Raw genomic sequence first — 19,628 nt, 5'->3', positions numbered from 1 at the left:
TTTATCGAAGATCAGTGGTTTTAACATCTCAGAGGTTTAAACAAAATTGAAGTCAAAAGCAGCAAACAGGGAAAGCCTGATGTGGTAGATAGATAGGCTTATCTCTCAGAATGAGATTTGGTGAAAGAATCAAGGGAAGTATAAGCAAGGATTTCCATTTTTTGGTAATAGGAAGGGAGAAAATATGGGAAGCAGATCTGTTTAAGGGCTACCAGTCAGATCTGTACAATATTTGCTACGGAGAGTATTTTGTGTTCACCTAAGTTGGTGTATTTCATTGTTTAAAGGTTTAAATCTATCTCTTGATATTGGATTTTGTATCAATAGAATGACACTTGACAATGGACTCTTGCAGAAATGTATATACAAATCTTAAGATTCTGAATAACATTTGGTAGGGAAAATACTCTGAGCAGATGTCTATTGCCTTAAGTTTTTATTCCTATAGAAGTTGTGACTAGAGTATTGTATGTTTGCTCCGTGCACAGTTTTTCCTCGAGCAGTTTTGCACTCCCTAAATGAATTGGTGTATATTGTAGGCTTGCTGCGGGTACATTGTATTACTGGTATTTCTAATTCTACATTAGTAGTTGATATTTAAGAGTATGCATTGTATTGGTACTGTAATTTTATCGAAACATCTAAATTTTTGTCGTAGTGAAATCTGTCTTGACATATGAATTGGATTTAAAAAGATATTGGTGTTCTATGAATTGATATGCTTGTTTTGGGAAATTTTTTGTATTTTGGTGAATGAATATTGGGTAAAGGTTACAGTTGAAAATGCATGTTCTTGTGTAAGTAAAGGCTAAATATGTAAAGTAGAGTACTGTACTGTTTACCTTAGGAGTATATTGCATGGTTTCACACAATTGGGCTATGCTTGTGCACCGTGAAGTATCTTTACTAATGATACTCTCTTGTCCGTGACCGGCAGTTTACCTTTCAGGTCGTCGGGACCTCTCTCCTTTGGCTTCAGTTCGCTGGATCCTAACAAGTCGTTGAGCTCGCCGGTGGATATGAGCGGCTCCAATGGAACGTTGAAGATTACATCCCTAAAGAATGAATTGCAGGTATGTTGTCCTGATTATTGGATACATGCCAAAAGGATCAATCACATTAGGAAGAAATCAGGTGCTACGTGTATGGAAGATTGTAATAATGATAATAAAAGAAATAGGGGCTTACTTTGGTTGATGCCTCATGTTTTGGAAACTGAATATTGAATTTAATTATGAAGTACTTATTTTGTGTTAGAAGTTTTTATATACTGTATAAAATTAGTTTTGTTTTTTCGTGATTTTTTTTTTTTTTTCATATATTCTTCACTGCCTTTTTAGGAAGCACAAGTTGGACCTGATACGCCAGTAATTCAGTCGGATAAAGGGCAGCTAACAGACGCTATCGAACAAGCAGAGCGAGGAACAGCCACAAGTATGATTGCGATATATTCTGACATAGAAATATAATTTTTCTACTTTGTATAATTCATTATCGATTTATAAAGAGTTCTAGAAATTGATTTTTCTACATTAAATAGTAATTATTACATCTATATTGTAGAAGGAGGATGGGTCGACGGGTTCACTCCAGAATCTGAAATAATGACGTCTCCAGAAATCGAGGATCTGGAGGACATATCCATGGACACTAGTATAGGTCCTGAAGGAAAACCTCCCGGCAGGATGAAGTCCACGACCACAAAGCACAAGTAAAGAACTTTTAGTTGTTGGTTTCCGCTGTTTTCTATATAGCTTTATAGCTTTTGATCGTTATTAAAAGGGAAGGTTGGCAAGATGTAGGTTTTGATTCATCATTTTATGAAAGTTTATTTATAATTTAGAATAATTAGAATAATAATTAAGATGATAATAAGTAATGAAAAAATTAAAATAGTAATGATATTCATTAAAATGATACACATACTCATACACCTCCACCGACACGTACACCTACACACACACCTACACGAACACATACACCTCCACCTACACGTACACATACACCTCCTTGTACACCGACACGTACACATACACCGACACGTACGCATACACCGACACGTACACATACACCAACACGTACACATACACCTTCACGTACACCAACACATACACATAAACCTCCACATACACCTCCACGTACACCTACACGAACACCTACACGAACACCTACACTTCCACATACACCTCCACATACACCTACACATACACCGACACGTACACCGACACGTACACCGACACGTACACATACACCTCCACCGACACGTACACATACACCTCCACCTACACATTCTTGTACACCGACACCGACATGTACACACAACTGCATGTACACCATATGATTTAATTCTGTCATTCTTTCCAATTTTCTATTTGATTAGATCATATGTCATTCATAACCATATTGGGTTTCAGAGAAGAGAGAACGGGCAATACCTTGTATCAAGAACTCCAGTTCCAGGAGCCCGACGCATTGGCCGAAATGGACGAAGGCGCCGAAATCACAGGTATATTCAATTTGTTTACTCTCGTAAATGGTAGGCTCCTAGAATAATTTTGTACAATATTATTTATATAAAGTACATGCATAGGAAAGTAGTTGATAGCAGTGTGTGCATGCATTTGAATTATAGATAAGTTAGTTCCTTACACTCACGTTTTGAATGATGGAAATTAATCAAGTTTGTCCTTGAAGAGAAATAGGTAGCGAGTTTAATATATTATTGTATATTATTTTTTCCCTTAATATAGTTTCCGATGCTGTATCCCCTTGGCTTTTTGGGCTAACTTGCCAGAATTTGATGAATTTTAAAGTGATTACATTTACTGTTTAATATCATAAATTGTGTTAGTGTAAATTACCTGAACGTCTTTTAATTTTGTATGGAATATCTTTGTCAACTTGCGGACTGTACTAGTGGTTCAATTACCTTTTAGGTTTTGATAGTAATAAAAACCCAGACGTTCAACATTTGATAAACGGCGGAGGTAATATTTACTGGGTATGTGTTTTTCATTTAGGAGTTTATTATAAATATAGTTTCTGAAAAAGTTCAAGTGATATCAAGCAGATAGTCCACAGGGTTTAGCTTGAAGTTAAGTCTCATGAATAGGTACTTCTTCCTCTAATTTCATAAAGTTTTTTTCAAAAAATATCTCTACTAGAATCTCTGCATGAATAAAAGGGAATGTTTTAAGTTTTGACTGATAACTGGTTTCTTGAATATATTTATGTACAGTTTTAAGCCTTAGTTTAGGGATACAGTAGTGAAGACTACTTCAAGCTATCTGGAAAATGATGCCTTGAATCTCATGGTAAAATTTTTGTATGGTAAAGGACTGCTGCTGAATGTTAAATTTTTGTATAGTAATAACTGCGGCTGATTGTTTTGAAAAAAAATGTAACTGTTTAATTGATAATTGATAAAACAACCAGTATTTCAGTGCAATTTGTTCAGAATCCATAGAAAATAACTTGATCTTAATTAATCACATTGAAAAATGAGGTCTGTCATGTTTTTGTTTTGAAATGTTCGTGGTATAAACTTGTAAATAGTAGTAAATAGAAAATGGGATGAAAAGTTACATAATGATTATATCTACAACAAAATTAAATACTTTTTCGTATCCCTAAGGAATTAAAATTAATTCCCCTGCATTAATATAGGCAACTATTATTTTATCATGCATGTTGAACCCATATCATCATTGCTTTAAAGCCTTTGAGATTGCCTGAGTCGTTAGTTTCCATACGAGCAGGAGTTGTATATAAGTAATTATCAAATTCGACTTGATCATTCAGTAAGCTATTAGATTTAAAAGTTTGGAATGATATTCTAATTTCCATGAAGAAATTAGTTGAAACTTAAGAATGAAAGCCTCAATCGTGTTAAAGGGCTTTTAAAAAAATTGTTTGAGTCGGAATGCATGAAGTGTGAATGTGTTACTTTTGTATTAAATGTCTTTCGGGATATACGTGCTCTTTGGGTTTGGCGATGGCATGAATGTTTTTACTAGAAGTTCTTGCAAGTCTTCTGTATTACAGTATTAGGTTTCTTGTATTTATCAGAGTAAAGTTTTCTTTTATCCTGATTGGTAAGAATGAATCAGTTACTCAGCTGTATTCAGAACAAGGTAAAGTGGTATATTTTTAGAAACTAATGCTCTGTTTATCCCCAAAATTACTCAAAAATGTGTTTTTCTTTTTTTTATAAAGTTAAATCCGCAGTAGAATTTTAAGTCCAATATGATTGTCTATATCTCGTTGGAATTGTAAGGTAGCTTGACTCTCCTTTTGAAATTTAACCACTCAGTTGAAAAAGAGTACGGAGTAGTCTAGTAAAAAATCCTTGCATTTGAGTTATTGTCAGTCTTATTAGCAACCGTGGAATATTGTAATTTGTCATTTTTGTGGTTAGCTTTGGTAGGATATAAAAGTTTGCAGAAATATCTCTCTTGATCACTGTTTGTAGTAATTTGAGCTTTATGAATATAAAGTATGATTAGTCCCACTTTACTTCGTTTAATTGAAATTTAAGTGCGTAAGAATATCTGTATGCTGTTGTGTGTAACCCCGGTGGTGTACAAGCAATCTTTTTACTAACTGTGTTCATTTTTTCATCTTTGATAGATTGATAAGAATATTAAAGAATGAATTGACCATTTACTCTTTGTGTCATATTAATGCTTCTTAATGAATAGGAGTTTTGTGATAAATTTTACAACTATATGGTTTGATGAACTTTTCAGCTCTGGTCTGATATAGCAAAGTTATTTAGTAAGCCGCTGAACATACGCTTGTTAAATTCAAGCATTTTTTTAGTGTATCATCAATGAAAGCAAATTTTCTTTTATTTATTCATGTATTATTAAGAATATTGTAGTGTCCATGGTTGTAAATTGATTAGATGATAGCTTCAGTCATTAACTGTATTAATGAACGATAGAAATTTTATTTACAGTTAGTTACTGTTAGATAAGTAGCTCCTGGCTTATGTTGAGTTTTTAAATGAAATCGATTTATTGTACTGTAATTATATATGAGGTCTAACAATAAAAATAGTTATGTTCATTAGAAAAAAGGATTAGTACATGTTATTCTTTAACTTTGTTAGGATATTATGAAAAATAATACCATATATGGTAAGGAAAAAAGGAATTTTACGTAACTGAGGTTCCAGAGTTTTGAACATTCATAGGTCTGCTTCACTATATTGACCAGGTCTCTGGACTAGGTTCAGTGAAATCTGAACATTTAGGAACTTAATCAACTTTATTTTCTAGTTCATGAAGAGTAGTTTAAACTGGTGTACTGAATTATAGATTGTTTATTGATGGTATGAGTGAAAAGGACATTCACTTGATTAATTTGTGTGTTGTCAGTGAATAGTAACCTCCTAATCATTTTACACGCTGTTAATTTTTTTGTAACTAATTGGATATGTAATTGTTGTTCCTGCATCTAACAAAAACCTCATTATAGATTGTGGCATGATTAACGCCGTTTGTGTATCCAGGAATATTAAAGTCAGCGAGCTATGAAAAGTAGGTTATGCAGCTTAATTTTTTTAAAGGTAACCCATAGCATTTGGATTGAAATGAATGCCACTACTATCATGTGCAAGAAAGGAAAAAGCATTTAACGTAATTAATGTACGTCCAGCCTGTTTAACTAGAGCTTTCTTTTTGTTTTGAAATGACCTGGACAATAGGTGGCTGGGTACATCCAGGAGAATATGCATCATCCGGTTGGTATTTTGCGACTTTTGTGTACTTTTAGATCGTTATTTTGAATGCCGTAGCTTGCATCAGCTGAGCTTTTCCATATTTTTTTTGCATGATAAAGACCTATTCTGCATGAATTAGGAGTCACTTTAGATCTCCGTCGTAGTTTTTCTCAAAGGTTATGATGCCTCATTCACATTTAGTAATTTATTGATGATTTTTTTAGAGTATGATCTAGTGGATGACCCAAAGATTTTAACAAATCTTTTTCCTAAAAAGCTATTTATCTGGTATTGGCATTGAATCATGGCAGTCAATAAGTTCTCATTTTTATTTTAGCGAGTTAAGTGTAAATCATTTTTGTTGTTCCTGCTAATTTACTACCTCCTGGTGTAGAGTTGATGTGTACTATTGAAATATTTGGAATTACATGAGCTCGCATTTATTTAGTTTTATTAGTAGCAAATATAATTTGATTGTTTGTCAAAATTGTACTTTGGTCTTTACATACCAAGCAATGTTAAATTAGGTAAACCAACGTTAAGGTGGGCACATTCATGTGAAGTGATTACATACTCTACATGCAATGCAGTCAAAATATAAATAATTTCATATCATTTAAAGAACTTGAAATTGGAAAGACATGTGACAAGTCTCACATACTTTTCTTTTGAGCTCTGTTCGTTTCAGCATATTAGACACGTTTGTGTCAGGAAGGGCGCTGGTTACCGGTACAATACACGAACGTACGCTACCGGGGTCTAAAGCGATGTCAGGCAGGGTAGTCTATCGGGACTACGGTTTACCCCAAAGCCAAAGTAAAGTCATTAAAAAAGAAGGCAACATTGCTTACCCCATACAAAAATGGGGAAAAAGCATGTTAACAGAAGAAGAATATCTTTCACTTTGTTTAAAACTGTCAACAACTAAAGGGTTAATCACAAAAGTGGATCAGATTCAAATTAGTAAAATTCTCTATTGTTTCATTGTAATTTTTTTATATATTTGAAACTTCAAAATTTTTATTATGATGATAAAAGATGAAGAACAGTGGAGATTGAGATATGATGAAAGAAATTATATTCTTTCTTGCTTGGGGTTTTTAGTTTCTCTGTACCTTTTTTGTTGTTATGTCCTTAGATTTTGGACTCTAAAATAGCTTTTTCATTGCTGTGTCCTGGACTCTAAAACAGCTTTTTCATTGCTGTGTCCTTAACTTTAGGAATTTAAAACAGCTTTTTCATTGCTATGTCCTAACTTTAGGACTCTAAGACAGCTTTTTCATTGCTATGTCCTTAACTTAAGGATTCTAAAACAGCTTTTTCATTGCTATGTCCTTAAATTTAGGACTTTAAAACTCTCCCATGAATCAGGAGTCCGGATTCATAAGTGTTATTCCTTGAAACACTTTTAAGAGTAAATGGAATTAGTAAGGCTTTCATAGTGAAGGATGACAAACCCAAGTAAAGCATCTCTTATTTTTCTTAAGTTATAAATAAGCTATTCTAAAGGTTGTAGATTTTTGGAAATATCAGAAGATAAAATCCATGTAGATTTGAAAGTAGATTTCAATTAAGGAAAATACACTTTCATGTGACAATAATAATTGAACAATGCGATTTTCAACGCAATACTATAATGAAATATGAGTGTAACCTTTAAATCTCATTTCAAGATATATGAAAACTTGCTTAATGTAGAATTAGTTTGTGAGAACGTAAAGGTCGTTGCACTGTGAAACACTGAAAAATGTCTTAATTTTTTTTATAATGGGTTTGATTTACCTTATACAGTATAAAAATGACATTATGATTACTTTTAAAGTGGAATGGTTAAAGAAAGTCTTGGACGCCTATAGAATTTTGTAAGAGCCAAAACAATATAAAATTGATTGCAAAACTTAAGAATAATTAAGATTGAAAGACATTGTATTATAGGATTATTGGTGTTTTTATACCTCAATACAACTCTGAAAACTTTAGGTCTGGATCTAAATAGCAAATTTAATCTTGAGAAACACATTTGGTCTGGTTCTTCAATTGCACAAAATAGAAAAAATATACTCTGGTATATTTCATAAAGCATTTTGAGTAGACCTTTGAACCATACTTTGAGCCACACATGGTTCTCATATTTAATTTTCAGTGCTGCAGTTTTGCCAAAGTTAAATGGAAGCTCCTACTGCTTTCAGTGTTACCAACACAGCAATCAATACTTTTGTATTTATTTGGTCCCCAGCATCATTTTATCTTGCTTTCATTCATTTTACATCTCCCAATTAGCTGGTCAGAATTCCTGCTATGTCATTCATTGACATTTTCCATTGCTTTCTTACATTTTGGCTATCCAGTATCTTTATTATTATGATTATGGATGATGATGATAAGAATATTATTAATGATAATAAAGTAGTTCAAGGAGAATCATTGAGAAGTAAAAGGTAGACACAGTTCCATCCAGGGTCCCAAGAGAAACTGTAAAGAGACTTGAGTTGTGTGAGGTGCACCATGAGCAAGTCTTCTACCCCAAGGAACTTGTTTACCAACTTCAGCTATTATTTCTACTAACTTTACAACAATAGTTTCTTTTTGGCCAATTCTCAGTAAATGTGATTTGTTTCACAGCTAATTTAAGGCAACAACAAACTGCTTCATAATAACCAGTTTCTTCAACATAGGCAATTCTGGCTTCATACGCTATCCCCAAAATGTCGATCCACGAGTAGAAGAAAATGCTAATCAGATGGTTTAGGTAGAATGGTAGTTAACTGAATTATTCTTTGTGTTTATTGAATGGTTACTAGCTCCCTGAGATCCCTTACTCTTTTATCTCCTCAGGATTAGTTTGTGATCAATAAACTTTGTTTTTATTGTTTTGATTTATTTCAATTATATTTTGTCAACCTCAGATAGCAACATTGGTTACACCAGAGTTTTATCCAGTGAACCTCTGCTTATTATTGTGTATACCACTGGCCTTTTACTTAACAGGAACAGTGATAATTGCAGAATTATGCAAGTACTTTTTCTGCTAATATTGTTCAGTATTAAGAACTTTGGTTTCTTTGATTTTTACTGTTTGTTATAGATTTTGAAATGTATTTACTTTATATAATCTAATTGCACATAGGAAGGTAATACAGTCAGAATGTAGTGTAGTTACTACTGAAGAATCTTTGGCCCTTAACTACACCTCTTATGGATTATCTACTTCACGTTTTTACATTTTCTTTCTTCCATCGGGCTGTCAAGCCTCATAGTTAAGCTGCTCGGTTTTCCCCCTTCTGTACCTCAATGTTGAAAGGCCTCACTGTCAGCAGTATTGGACTATATAGCTCAAATTCAATGTATAAGATGAAATTAGCTACCAGAGACCTAAGCCACATTTTATTAGTATTCTTCTACATGTGTATCGACTGTTTGTGATTCCTTTTGCAAAACAAGAATAGGCTATGCTAAAGCAGTAGGTTTGTATCGAAAGAAGGGTATTTTATTCATAAAGAGAATAAATGTTATGAGAGAACTTTTGCCCTGACCTAAGTTTAGAAGAAATAAATTGGGCCTGAGCAAATAGCTTTGACAATGGAAAGAGTATGAACGACTCAGGTATTTGAGTTTGAAAGATCATAAATTGACTAATTACTTGAAGGAAACCATCTATCAAATATTATTCCCTTGTCTGATGTTGCTCTTTTTTTTTATTTAAATATTGGCAACTGCTTCATTATCTTATGATTTGAATATATAATGTTCCACATTATGGGAATCGTGAAAAATTAAAATGTTTTAAGCTTTTTGTATCCATTTTTTTTAATTGTTGTGAATAGGGCATCTTTCAATTATTTGTAGTTGTGGCTGGTAAATGATGACTTCATCCTTTATTATCCTTTTAACTTTACACTTCTACAGGGTTTTGCCAGTTTAAGTTGCTAGCTATTAATGTAGATGATAGTGTGCAAGTCTCTTTGTAATTAGAACATTTGGAAAAGGAATAGCATTGTATGTTGGCTGGAACAGCAAATTTAGAAGACTACAGTTATTTTAAACTAGTTCATGTTTTGTGTTGGAAATATTTACAAAGAAAGTAGCTGTGTACTGTATTTGATGTTTTAGCTAGTTCATGTTTTTTTCTTGCAAAGGCTGCATGCACTATAGCTCTTGTAGCCTCTTCAAATGTCACTAGCTAATAATGATAGGTGTTATTTTTTTTGTTTAACCTTTTCAAAATTGATTTGGAAGCTCTTTTTGCAGCAGTATTATGTATTATTATTTTGCATGGCTTCTTACTCATACTAGTTGTTACATTCTTGCTCCTCCTGTGCTCGGGTTCCATGATATCCGTCATGCCATTTCCTCTGCCGCGCACATCTGGCCATTACACCTCCCGATGTTTGAAATATGCACGTGACTCCTCTCTCTCTCCCCCCCGTGGGTGTACGGTTGCACAACAGACAGTGGGAGTGAGGAAGGTGGAGGCTCTCCTCCGTACTCGGGTATGATTTGTGCGCTTCATTGCTTTGTAGCCCTAAGTTGATGGCATAGGTCGAGGAGGACAATTTCAGTGACCTTTGAAGCTTTAGAAATTTGATTTTGAAGTCACGCTACAATTTTGCTTAAATGAAATTTTTCTCTTTTCGAAGATCATTATATATAGTATTTTTTATTTCTATTGAATATCAAATAATGATCATTATAAAATCCTGATTTTTTGGATAATTGAATAAAGCAGTTTGGTATTTCTATTAAATATCTAATACTGATCTTATGAAATCCTGGTTTTTAGAAAATTGAATATATTATTTTGGTATTTCTATTGAATATCAAATAATGATCATTATAGAAATAAATTTTTCAGATCATTGAATATATTTTTTTATTAAATATCAAATAAGGATAATTTTAAATCTTGTTTTTTAGTTAAAGATATTATTTTGGTATTTTTATTGAATATCAACTAAAGTCCTTATGAAATTGATGTTTTTGAAATAGACATGGAATAATTTTTTAGTTTTTGATGTAGTTTTTCTGGAAATGGAAGACGCAACTTATTTACATCTGACGCACTGGATTGGTGTGATATTGTTCTGTCTTGTACCTATTGTCATCAGTGGCTAGATATTAAAAGTGGTGGCCTTGTTAGCACCCTGTTTCATGCATGCTTTTTATTTACTGTGTTTTTTTAGACAAAGTTTGTTTTATTTTGTGTAGAGGTTTTTCCTATCTCCCCTTACTAGATTTAATATACCCCTACTATTAAGAAATTTTTATCAAGATTAAAATAGTATTGCTACTTTTGCCGATTATTTTCATTATTATTGTCATGAAGTATTTCTGGTAATCCTGACTGTTAAGTGAATGTCACTATTATAGCCATATTATATTTTATCAACCTTATTTGCTTATTTTAGTAAAGAATATTTAATTCAGAAGTTAATAGTTCCAGAACATTAATATTTAAGAACACAAATATAAACCCAAATATTTTACTAGCAATTTTCCATCAATTATGGCTACGTGTGTCAGTGGTCAATGGATAAAGATATCTGTAATTTCAACTCGCTGGTTATCTCGCCTTCAACTCGCCTGTTTAGTACAATATAAACGCTCGGTCCTTGCATTCGCATGGACAGTAGATGGAATCCAGCCTTAGCCCATGTGTTTAAGCTGTTTACTGGGAATATTTATGCTGTGGTTGGGCACCAGGTTTGGAGAGATGGGCTTGTCCAACTGATGTTTTGATGTAACTTATTCCGAGTCCTTGCATTCGCGGGGACGCCAGATTGAGTCCAGCCTTGGTCCATCGTTTAAGCTGTTTACTGGGAATGTTTATGCTGTGGTTGGGCACCAGGTTTGGGATGGGTGCCTTGTCCAACTGATGTTTTGATATAACATATTTGCAGAGTCCTTGCATTTGTGTGGACTGTAGAGTGAGTCCTTGGTCATGCCCTAAGGCTGTTTACTGGGAATTGCTATGGTTGGGCACCAGGTTTGGGCTTGTCCAACCTATGTTATGTTATAACATATTTGTAGATGACATTAGAACAGAAAGCTGTCAATTTTTAACCAGTCATTCTTGTGGATGTCTGTACATCAAGCTCTCGTCCTGCTAGGTTGAGTAGTTGACCTCGGTTATTGAAGATCAGTCATGTATCACAGTCTTCTAGCCCTCCCAAAGAATCTTGTTTATTATATTATTTACTTTTGGTGCAGTTTTGCTTCTTTAAACTTTTCAAAATTTTGATATTCCAGGAATCTGTGTTTCTGAAATGAGAAAGAGGATGTGGAGTTTTCATGTCTTCTCTTTTTGTAATTATTTCAGTGAAGCTTAGCTGTGGTTGATCTGGGTGTCTCGAATCTCACTCCTATCGTTGTTTATCAATAAATCTATTATTGAAATATGATTTATTCCTCACTTTGATTTTCCTCAATGATTTTCCACTCTGATTTGCTGCACTCCGATTTTCTACTCTTAGATTTTCCTCATTTCCTAGGATACTATTACTGTGTTTGTGGAAATTGAATGTCCATGCTAACCACTTATGCAGGAAAGGGTAAATGTTGCCAAAAGAATGGGCTCTCCATCTGTTATTGTGTCAAGAAATTTAAAGTTACTGTAGAAAGCCAAATTTACTCTTGTTTACAGCCTCCCTCGACAGGAAGATGGAGGCTTATGTCTACTTGTTATTCTTGATCCTCCTGTGTCAAATGGTGATGAACAAATTACAGCAGGAATACACAGGTTGCTTCCTTTTGGCCTCAAAGGTAATGGTTTACAAATTTGATTTCTTTTGTCGGATTCCTCGAAAAGTTTGTCTTATAAGACCAATCTTTTCAGACAACATTTTTCATAAGTAGCTCCTGCAAGCTTCCATATTCAGCTAACCACATGGAGACTGTCCACTATATCCACAGAGAAAAAAGGTTTTCTTAACCCCCTATTTTATCTGATTTAGTTTCCAAAGAGGCAGTCTAGAAAATAATTTGTATCAGAGGCAGTGACATGAATTTTGCTAATCCAGGAATTAAAACAAAGTTTATACTACTATAAAATGTTAAGGTTTTGCACTGCCAGTTTATGATAAGAGACACTCTACTTTGGCTATCAGGGTATTAAGACAGTTCTTTGAAGTCTTCTAGCATCTTGGTTTGAATTTATCCATGTCAAGTATTATCGTGGATGCGAGGGAGATGTCACTGGGTTACAGATACGTACAAGGATACACTGCTCCCTTGATATCTTTCCCATATCTTAATTAACCTTAAGTCTATTCTTGCCTTGACTGAAAAGATATGAAAGTAATAATATTTGGTTATATAATTTGCAATCTCTTCAGTTGCAAAGTTGGTGTCTTGCTTTGCATTGTGGAATCGATTACAAGTTCTGTTACTTACTTTTGCGGACAGTCTCCCAATGACAAAAGAATGGAGTAATTGAAATAATGAATGCAGCTTATCAGACTAATATGTAACTTCTTATTGACGTATAAGTTACAGCCAAGTATTTTGTAACATGGAAATTGGTTAGATTTTTTTTGCAGGTTTGCAGATGATGATTATGTGTTTGTCGTGTAAATAATGTGTTTAATACCATTAGAATTTCCCGGGGAAAAGGAATGTTAGATTAACCTTTACAGACATGCTGTTTTCTTTTTTATTTGCTTTGCCATCATAGAGTAAGAAATTGATTGCATTAACCTGAGCATGGCAGCTATTTTGTGTTCCGTTTGTTTTACGTGTGTACTAACCAGAGTGATTTCCTCCTTTGCAATATCCGCATCTCCCTCCCCAATCAACATACAAAAACAAACTCAACAACTTACTGCCTGCACACTAAATGGCCCATTCGTGGACTGGGATATTCTCATCATCAGTTACTGACAACTTCTTTGGTAAGCGTTTTTTTTTTACACCACTAAGTTTCATTTCTATGAACCTCCCCCGATGTTTGTGTCGCTTCTTCCCCCATGAGCTCGGTTTAATCGGCGATTAAGCTTGACTTCTGGAGAGGAAGCAGTGTGAACATCGGGTGAGCTTAGAAATAAGAAATTTTCTTATTAGAATTATTTTTTTTATCCATTCAACATTGATATATAAACAGTGTATAGATGTACTTTTTAACAATAGCAGCAGTTGAAATTCAAATGTATGTAAATTTTTATTTTGTATCCCTTCATATGCAGAATTTTGGTCCATGATTGGTTAAATTACAATAACACCCGAAAATTTAAAAGTAGAATTTTAAAACTAGAAAGTAAAAAGATAATGCTTTATATTTACGATTTATACTTTGAATTTGTTATAGTATATGCATTTCAAGCTTTTGTAAAAGAATAATTAGTAACTTTTTAGTATGTAATACAGTATATAGTGCCATAATTTTCTTTCTCAATTGAAGCCAGACATACATGGAGTATTAAATCTTCTGTAATAGAATTTGCGCATTCAAGAATAAAATTGCCCTGTGTCATTTTGAAACATACTTCTGATTATTTGAATTTCATCAGGCTGCCTCTCTAGTTTGTCATTTATTAATCTGAATCATTTGGTAAACCTCTGTCCAATTGTGTCGTCCTTTGTTGGGTAAAGGTATTTGTATATAGTACTTATTCTCACTGATATTGATACAAGGGTACACCCACCGTTTCACATTATTTTTTGCTGCACACAATACACGAACTTCAAATTTGGCTGAGGCTTCTTTTTTCATATTAAATAATTTCTTATAAACAGTTAAGTTGCATCTGAGCCCTCCTTTTTTCATATGTTGCTCTGACAGGCAATGCTTCAGGCAGATCATTTCCTTAAATGCTGGTAGACATTAAAGGTAGAAGGAAACTTGTTTGTAGTAGATGATAGGGAGAGATAATGTTATAAGATATAAAAATGCAGCATGATAATTTTTATTTTATTATGAATGGGCATGTGCAATTTTTTTTTTCTAATTCTACACTAGCATAAGATTTAGGCTTCATGTAAAGTCAGTATCATTCAACTGGTTAATTTTATAAATATTTGATATTAACTCTAAATATTGTGCTTGAAATTAAATTTGGAATTAATTTAATTATTTGAGAAGTCTTTTTATCAGGGAAATTTATGAGAATATTCTACACTACAGGAATATGATGATGATGATTTTTGCAAATTAGTATAATTTGTAGCGAAAATATCAAATTGAATGGTAGAAGGTTTATTGCAAATATCATACTGGCTTTATGATTCATAGAATACTGATTTTGACTGGTACTAGTATCGAGACAGAAATTTCATAATTGTATGTTTATAGAGGGACTTGTTTGTACATTGAAATTTTAAGGTATTTGGAAGATATGTAATATAGTTTTCTTAAATTCTGAAAGTTTATTTCTTATTTGTTATAGTAGTAAATGGAAGGATTGCTCAAGTGACATTACCGCAGAAGGGCATATTTTAGTTTACATTTATAAATAAGGTCTTAAGATTTCATCAGGTGTAAGGAGCTGGTCTTGGAATGTTTTCAAAGGATGCATGCAAAGAGTAATGGAGTAGCTGAATTATTATTATTACTGGCTAAGCTACAACCCTAGTTTGAAGAGCAGGATACTATAAGGCCAAGGGCTCCAATATGGAAAATATCCCAATGAGGAAAGGAAATAAACTAGATATGAGAAGTAATAAATAAAGAATATAGAACATCATAAGTAATAATGTTAAACTAGGTATGTCATATATATTCAGTGAAGATAGGCTCTTGTCATCCTATTAAACAAAAAAAAAACATTCCTTGTCAATTTTAACCTCTGAAGTTATTATTATTACAAGCTAAGCTGCAACCTTAGCCGGAAAAGCAGGATGCTATAAGCCCAAGGGCTGCAACAGGGAAAAATAGCCCTGTGTGGAAAGGAAGTAAACTACAAGAGAAGTAATGAACTATTAAAATTAGATATTTTTATAATGGTAACATTAAAATAGATCCCTCACATATAAACTACTGTATAAATCTTCAAAAAACAAGAGGAAATTAAATAAGATAGAATAGTGCACCCTAGTGTACTCTCAAGCAAGGGAACTCTAGCCCAAGGCTGTGGAAGCCCAGGGTACAGATTCTATGACACTACCCAAGACAAGAGAACAATGGTTTGATTTTGGATTGACCTACTCCTGGAAGAGCTGCTTAATATAGCTAAAGAGTCTCTTCTATCCTTACCAAGAGGAAAGTAATCACAGAACAATTACATTGTAGTAATTAAGCCCTTGAGCGTAGGAGACTTGATTGGCAATCTCTGGTGTTATCAGGTGTATGAGGACAGGAAAATGGGGAAAGAATAGTCCTGACTATTGGGTATATGTGTGGGCAAAGGAAAAATGAGCCATAACCAGAAAGAGGGATCCAGTGTACTGTCTGGTCAGTCAAAGGACCCAGTAACTCTTGCAGTAGTATTTCAACGGGTAGCTGGTGCCCTGGCCAACCTACTACCGCTTACTTCCACAGATACTACTGCCTGATTAGATCATTCCACCATATGAACTATTTTTCATGTGAAACTTGCCTTCTGGGCATTGTTAGAAACTCTTAACTGAATAGAATCTGAAGATCCTATACCAATAATAAAAATATATGGCTGTTGGCAAGATCTGTAGGCACATCATACGTAAACAAAGGCTTAAGATTCAGTGACATTTATATATCTTCTTGGAGGGCAGGACTCCTTTATAACTGAATTATTAATTTTTTTTTTTTACTAATAATAAAACTGTATAAGAAGGCTATTTTCTCACCTGTATTTGGCAGAACATAATTGTTCTTTGTATTTCAATTTTGGTCATGATGATCAACTAATTGATGGATAAACCTATTGAGGCATCTGTAAATCAGTAGATGTCTGAAAGCCTTTTTCAACTTTGCGATAAGAGTGTCTGATATATGGAGAGAGTTTGATTGCAGAGTGGTCTCTTTATCAGAAAGCATTTAATTGTACAGAATCTTTTTCCTTTTTTGCTGTTTTATTTTTTAAAAAATGTAGAGTATTTTTCTGAGGAAAATTAAAAACAAAATGTAATATATTGGTACTTGTGATGGGAAAAAATTACAGAATAAGTATAATGCAATGTTAAATGAGCCAGTGAAGGATTGACATTCATGTAAAAGACTTATTTCAGGGTTGTTTATGTTCATATTTTTTCTTTTGTAATTTGGTAGAGAGATTAGAATTATATGTATGAATAATCACAAGTCAGTTTACCTTCACCATTCAGCGTGTAGAAACATTTGCAAGATGTCTTTAGACTAATTTTATTTGAAAAATTGCCACCTTATGGAACATAACTGTTATGTGTTTATGTAAGGTTGGGTATATTTTGAGGGTATATGTTATAAGGAAATGAAAGCATTATTTTTGTCAAAAGGTACATCTAATAAGGGATATTTTCTATGAAAAATGTAATTATCCCAGTGAAATTGAATAAAATTGTGTATGCTACTTTTTTTTTTTTATTCACTGTGAAGGAGACAAGATTGGACAGATGTACACTGCTAAAATATATTTGTATAGTTTAGTTTTCTGTGGAATACTTTATAACAGTAGTAAAGCTACACTGAAAACTAGTCATTCTCTATACTCATTGCATATTATTATTTCCTCTTGACTAGGTATGGGCAAGGAAGTGGAGAACCTCATCACAGAAAATAATGAACTATTAGCTACAAAGTAAGTAGTTTTCATATTCCTGAATTTAGATTTTAAATGTATGGAAGTTTCACATTAAGTTAGCTTATTCAAATTAGAAATTGTGGTTTTTTTTAGTCCATTTAATGTGTATCTTTGTATTGTGGACATTCCATGGTGTTGTAGGACCACCTAAGTGTAATGTCTTGGCTATAGAATTGATGGAAGTTTATATTCAATTTTAAATGATTAATGCTTTCATTTATACGATCAGTATCCTTTAAGGAAAATTTACATATACAAACGTGTATGTAAATATACACATTTTTGTATTATAGACTACTAATTTGGTGTTATTGGTTCAACAAACTTAGTGTGAATAAATTCACAAGTATGTTATATTTATGCAGGAGAGTGGGATCCCTAAACTTTGTTTCTTGATAAGTCTAGATGAGTCAGATTTAAGAAGATAGGATAATACAGGATTACTGGAAAATAAACCACAGCATAGATATGAATCAAGGCCTTAACTACAGCTGAAGTGGCTTTAACTGATTTTGAGAGGAGGAAATCACCATAAAGACGCAACATGCTATGCAGTAATCATGAAGTTTGGCTGTAGGTTTATTGGGTCTTCATATGCCATTCAAGTGGTTGATATCTCCTGTCTGGGGTGTTCTTGTCTCCCAGACAGGTTAGTCTCTTTTCAAAGTAGAGTTAAGGTGTGAAGTTAGAGGACTTACTGGAATGTAAAGAACTACTGTACTACGATATTTAGTACTGTATATTTATCCTGTATAATTTTTTTAAGAACTACTATACCATGCCCCCATTTTAGTGTGAATGCTGTACTGTAAGGTAATGGGATTCTGAAATTAAATGAACCAGAAATTTAATATAAAAATTTTATTAATTTACAACAGTGCATGCGTTTTAGTCTGATGTGAACCATTTAAAGAAATATAATCGTATGATAGACTCGTTAGTGGCAGTTGTGGTCATTGTTTTTGGTGTGTTGCAAAGCGGTGATGTTTTTCGATGGTGGTGGGAAATGTTTCTAAGAATTTGAAACTACTTTAAATAGATTTGTGGGAAATATGAGTGCCAGAGTGGCGTTTTCTGGGAATATTTTGAAAACTGACATTTTGCATGTGATCGTGCTCAAAAGAACTTAGTCGGAACTTGAGTTTATTGCATCTCTATCTAATAGTCCTATGATACACTAAGCAATTCAGTATATCTTTTATTAGTAGTTGAAAGCAAATGTTAAAATCATCTGTTTTTTCTAGATTTTGTTAAAAGAAAAGATTTCATTTCTTGCATTTAAAATGACTCGAGGATGAAGTACTGATTGCCTACGTTATCACATTCAACATTAAATGACTCGAGAATGAAGTACTGATTGCCAACGTTATCACATTCAACATTAAATGACTCAAGGATGAAGTGCTGATTGCCTATGCTATCCCCGTCTTTACTTCAAACGGGAGGACTTAATAATAACCAATACTGATGTGATATGATTTAAAATCCTAATAGTTAAGGTTTTCACTGGGTTTTATGTCGCAGTACTAATGTGTACATATATACACTCTGTAAATATATCACGTCAGTGGTGACTTAAAGAAATTAATCTACCTACCAACCCAGATTTGTTCTGCTTGAAACACTAATGGAATGTTTTGTTTTGCAGGAATGCGCTAAACATTGTGAAAGATGACCTTATTGCCAAAGTAGATGAATTAACAAGGTAATGTCCCCATTGTGAGTCCATAGTAACCTTTAACAGAATGGAAACTTAATCCTTTGAATTATAGCTGCATGTTAAAAGTGGGTTTGTTGATTCCTGATTATAACAAGGTAAGTTAACAAAGATTGACTCTTTTCATTAAACATAATTCTAAGAGTATATTGTACAGAACATAAAGCTGTGTATGTGCAGTATGGCTTTTATATAGCCTCAGGCCAAATCTCACCAGATTACAGCATGATAACCCAAGTCATTTAATTAAATGTCTGGAGCTATCTGGTAATGTTTTTGTATTAAGGTCACTTTTACTATTTCAGTGAATCCTCCCCAGTATTTATATGCTATGTGCTTCAACTATAAGCTTGTTGACAAGAAAAATGAATGAGATTTTTCCTTGATTTTAACTTAGCCCTTTTAGGAGTTTGTAATTAGCATTTCTTCATAACCATCTTCACTTTGCTTTTTGTCACTGGCTAAGGAACAGCTCTTTAGCAGTTCTGAGATAATTGGA

The 19,628-nt window shown here is 33.3% G+C and overlaps 1 protein-coding gene across 26 annotated transcripts in view; it reads left to right on the top strand.

Moving 5' to 3' along the window:
• The window catches only part of syd (JNK-interacting protein syd), a 144,058-nt gene that overhangs the window by 33,120 nt on the left and 91,310 nt on the right, over positions 1-19,628 (top strand). For 11 of the 26 annotated variants that reach the window (XM_068349937.1, XM_068349954.1, XM_068349951.1 and 8 more), the window contains exons 5-13: positions 938-1,073; positions 1,341-1,434; positions 1,564-1,711; positions 2,415-2,506; positions 5,711-5,746; positions 10,174-10,215; positions 13,594-13,611; positions 17,352-17,409; positions 19,061-19,117. In XM_068349937.1, coding sequence (XP_068206038.1) covers positions 938-1,073; positions 1,341-1,434; positions 1,564-1,711; positions 2,415-2,506; positions 5,711-5,746; positions 10,174-10,215; positions 13,594-13,611; positions 17,352-17,409; positions 19,061-19,117 — 681 coding nt within the window. The remainder of the gene's footprint in view (positions 1-937; positions 1,074-1,340; positions 1,435-1,563; positions 1,712-2,414; positions 2,507-5,710; positions 5,747-10,173; positions 10,216-13,593; positions 13,612-17,351; positions 17,410-19,060; positions 19,118-19,628) is intronic. The other 15 variants (XM_068349960.1, XM_068349957.1, XM_068349959.1 and 12 more) reach the window with 9 other exon arrangements.

Source organism: Palaemon carinicauda, chromosome 26, assembly GCF_036898095.1.
Source record: "Palaemon carinicauda isolate YSFRI2023 chromosome 26, ASM3689809v2, whole genome shotgun sequence".
NCBI lineage: Eukaryota > Metazoa > Arthropoda > Malacostraca > Decapoda > Palaemonidae > Palaemon > Palaemon carinicauda.
This window is presented reverse-complemented; position numbering and strand designations above follow the sequence as displayed.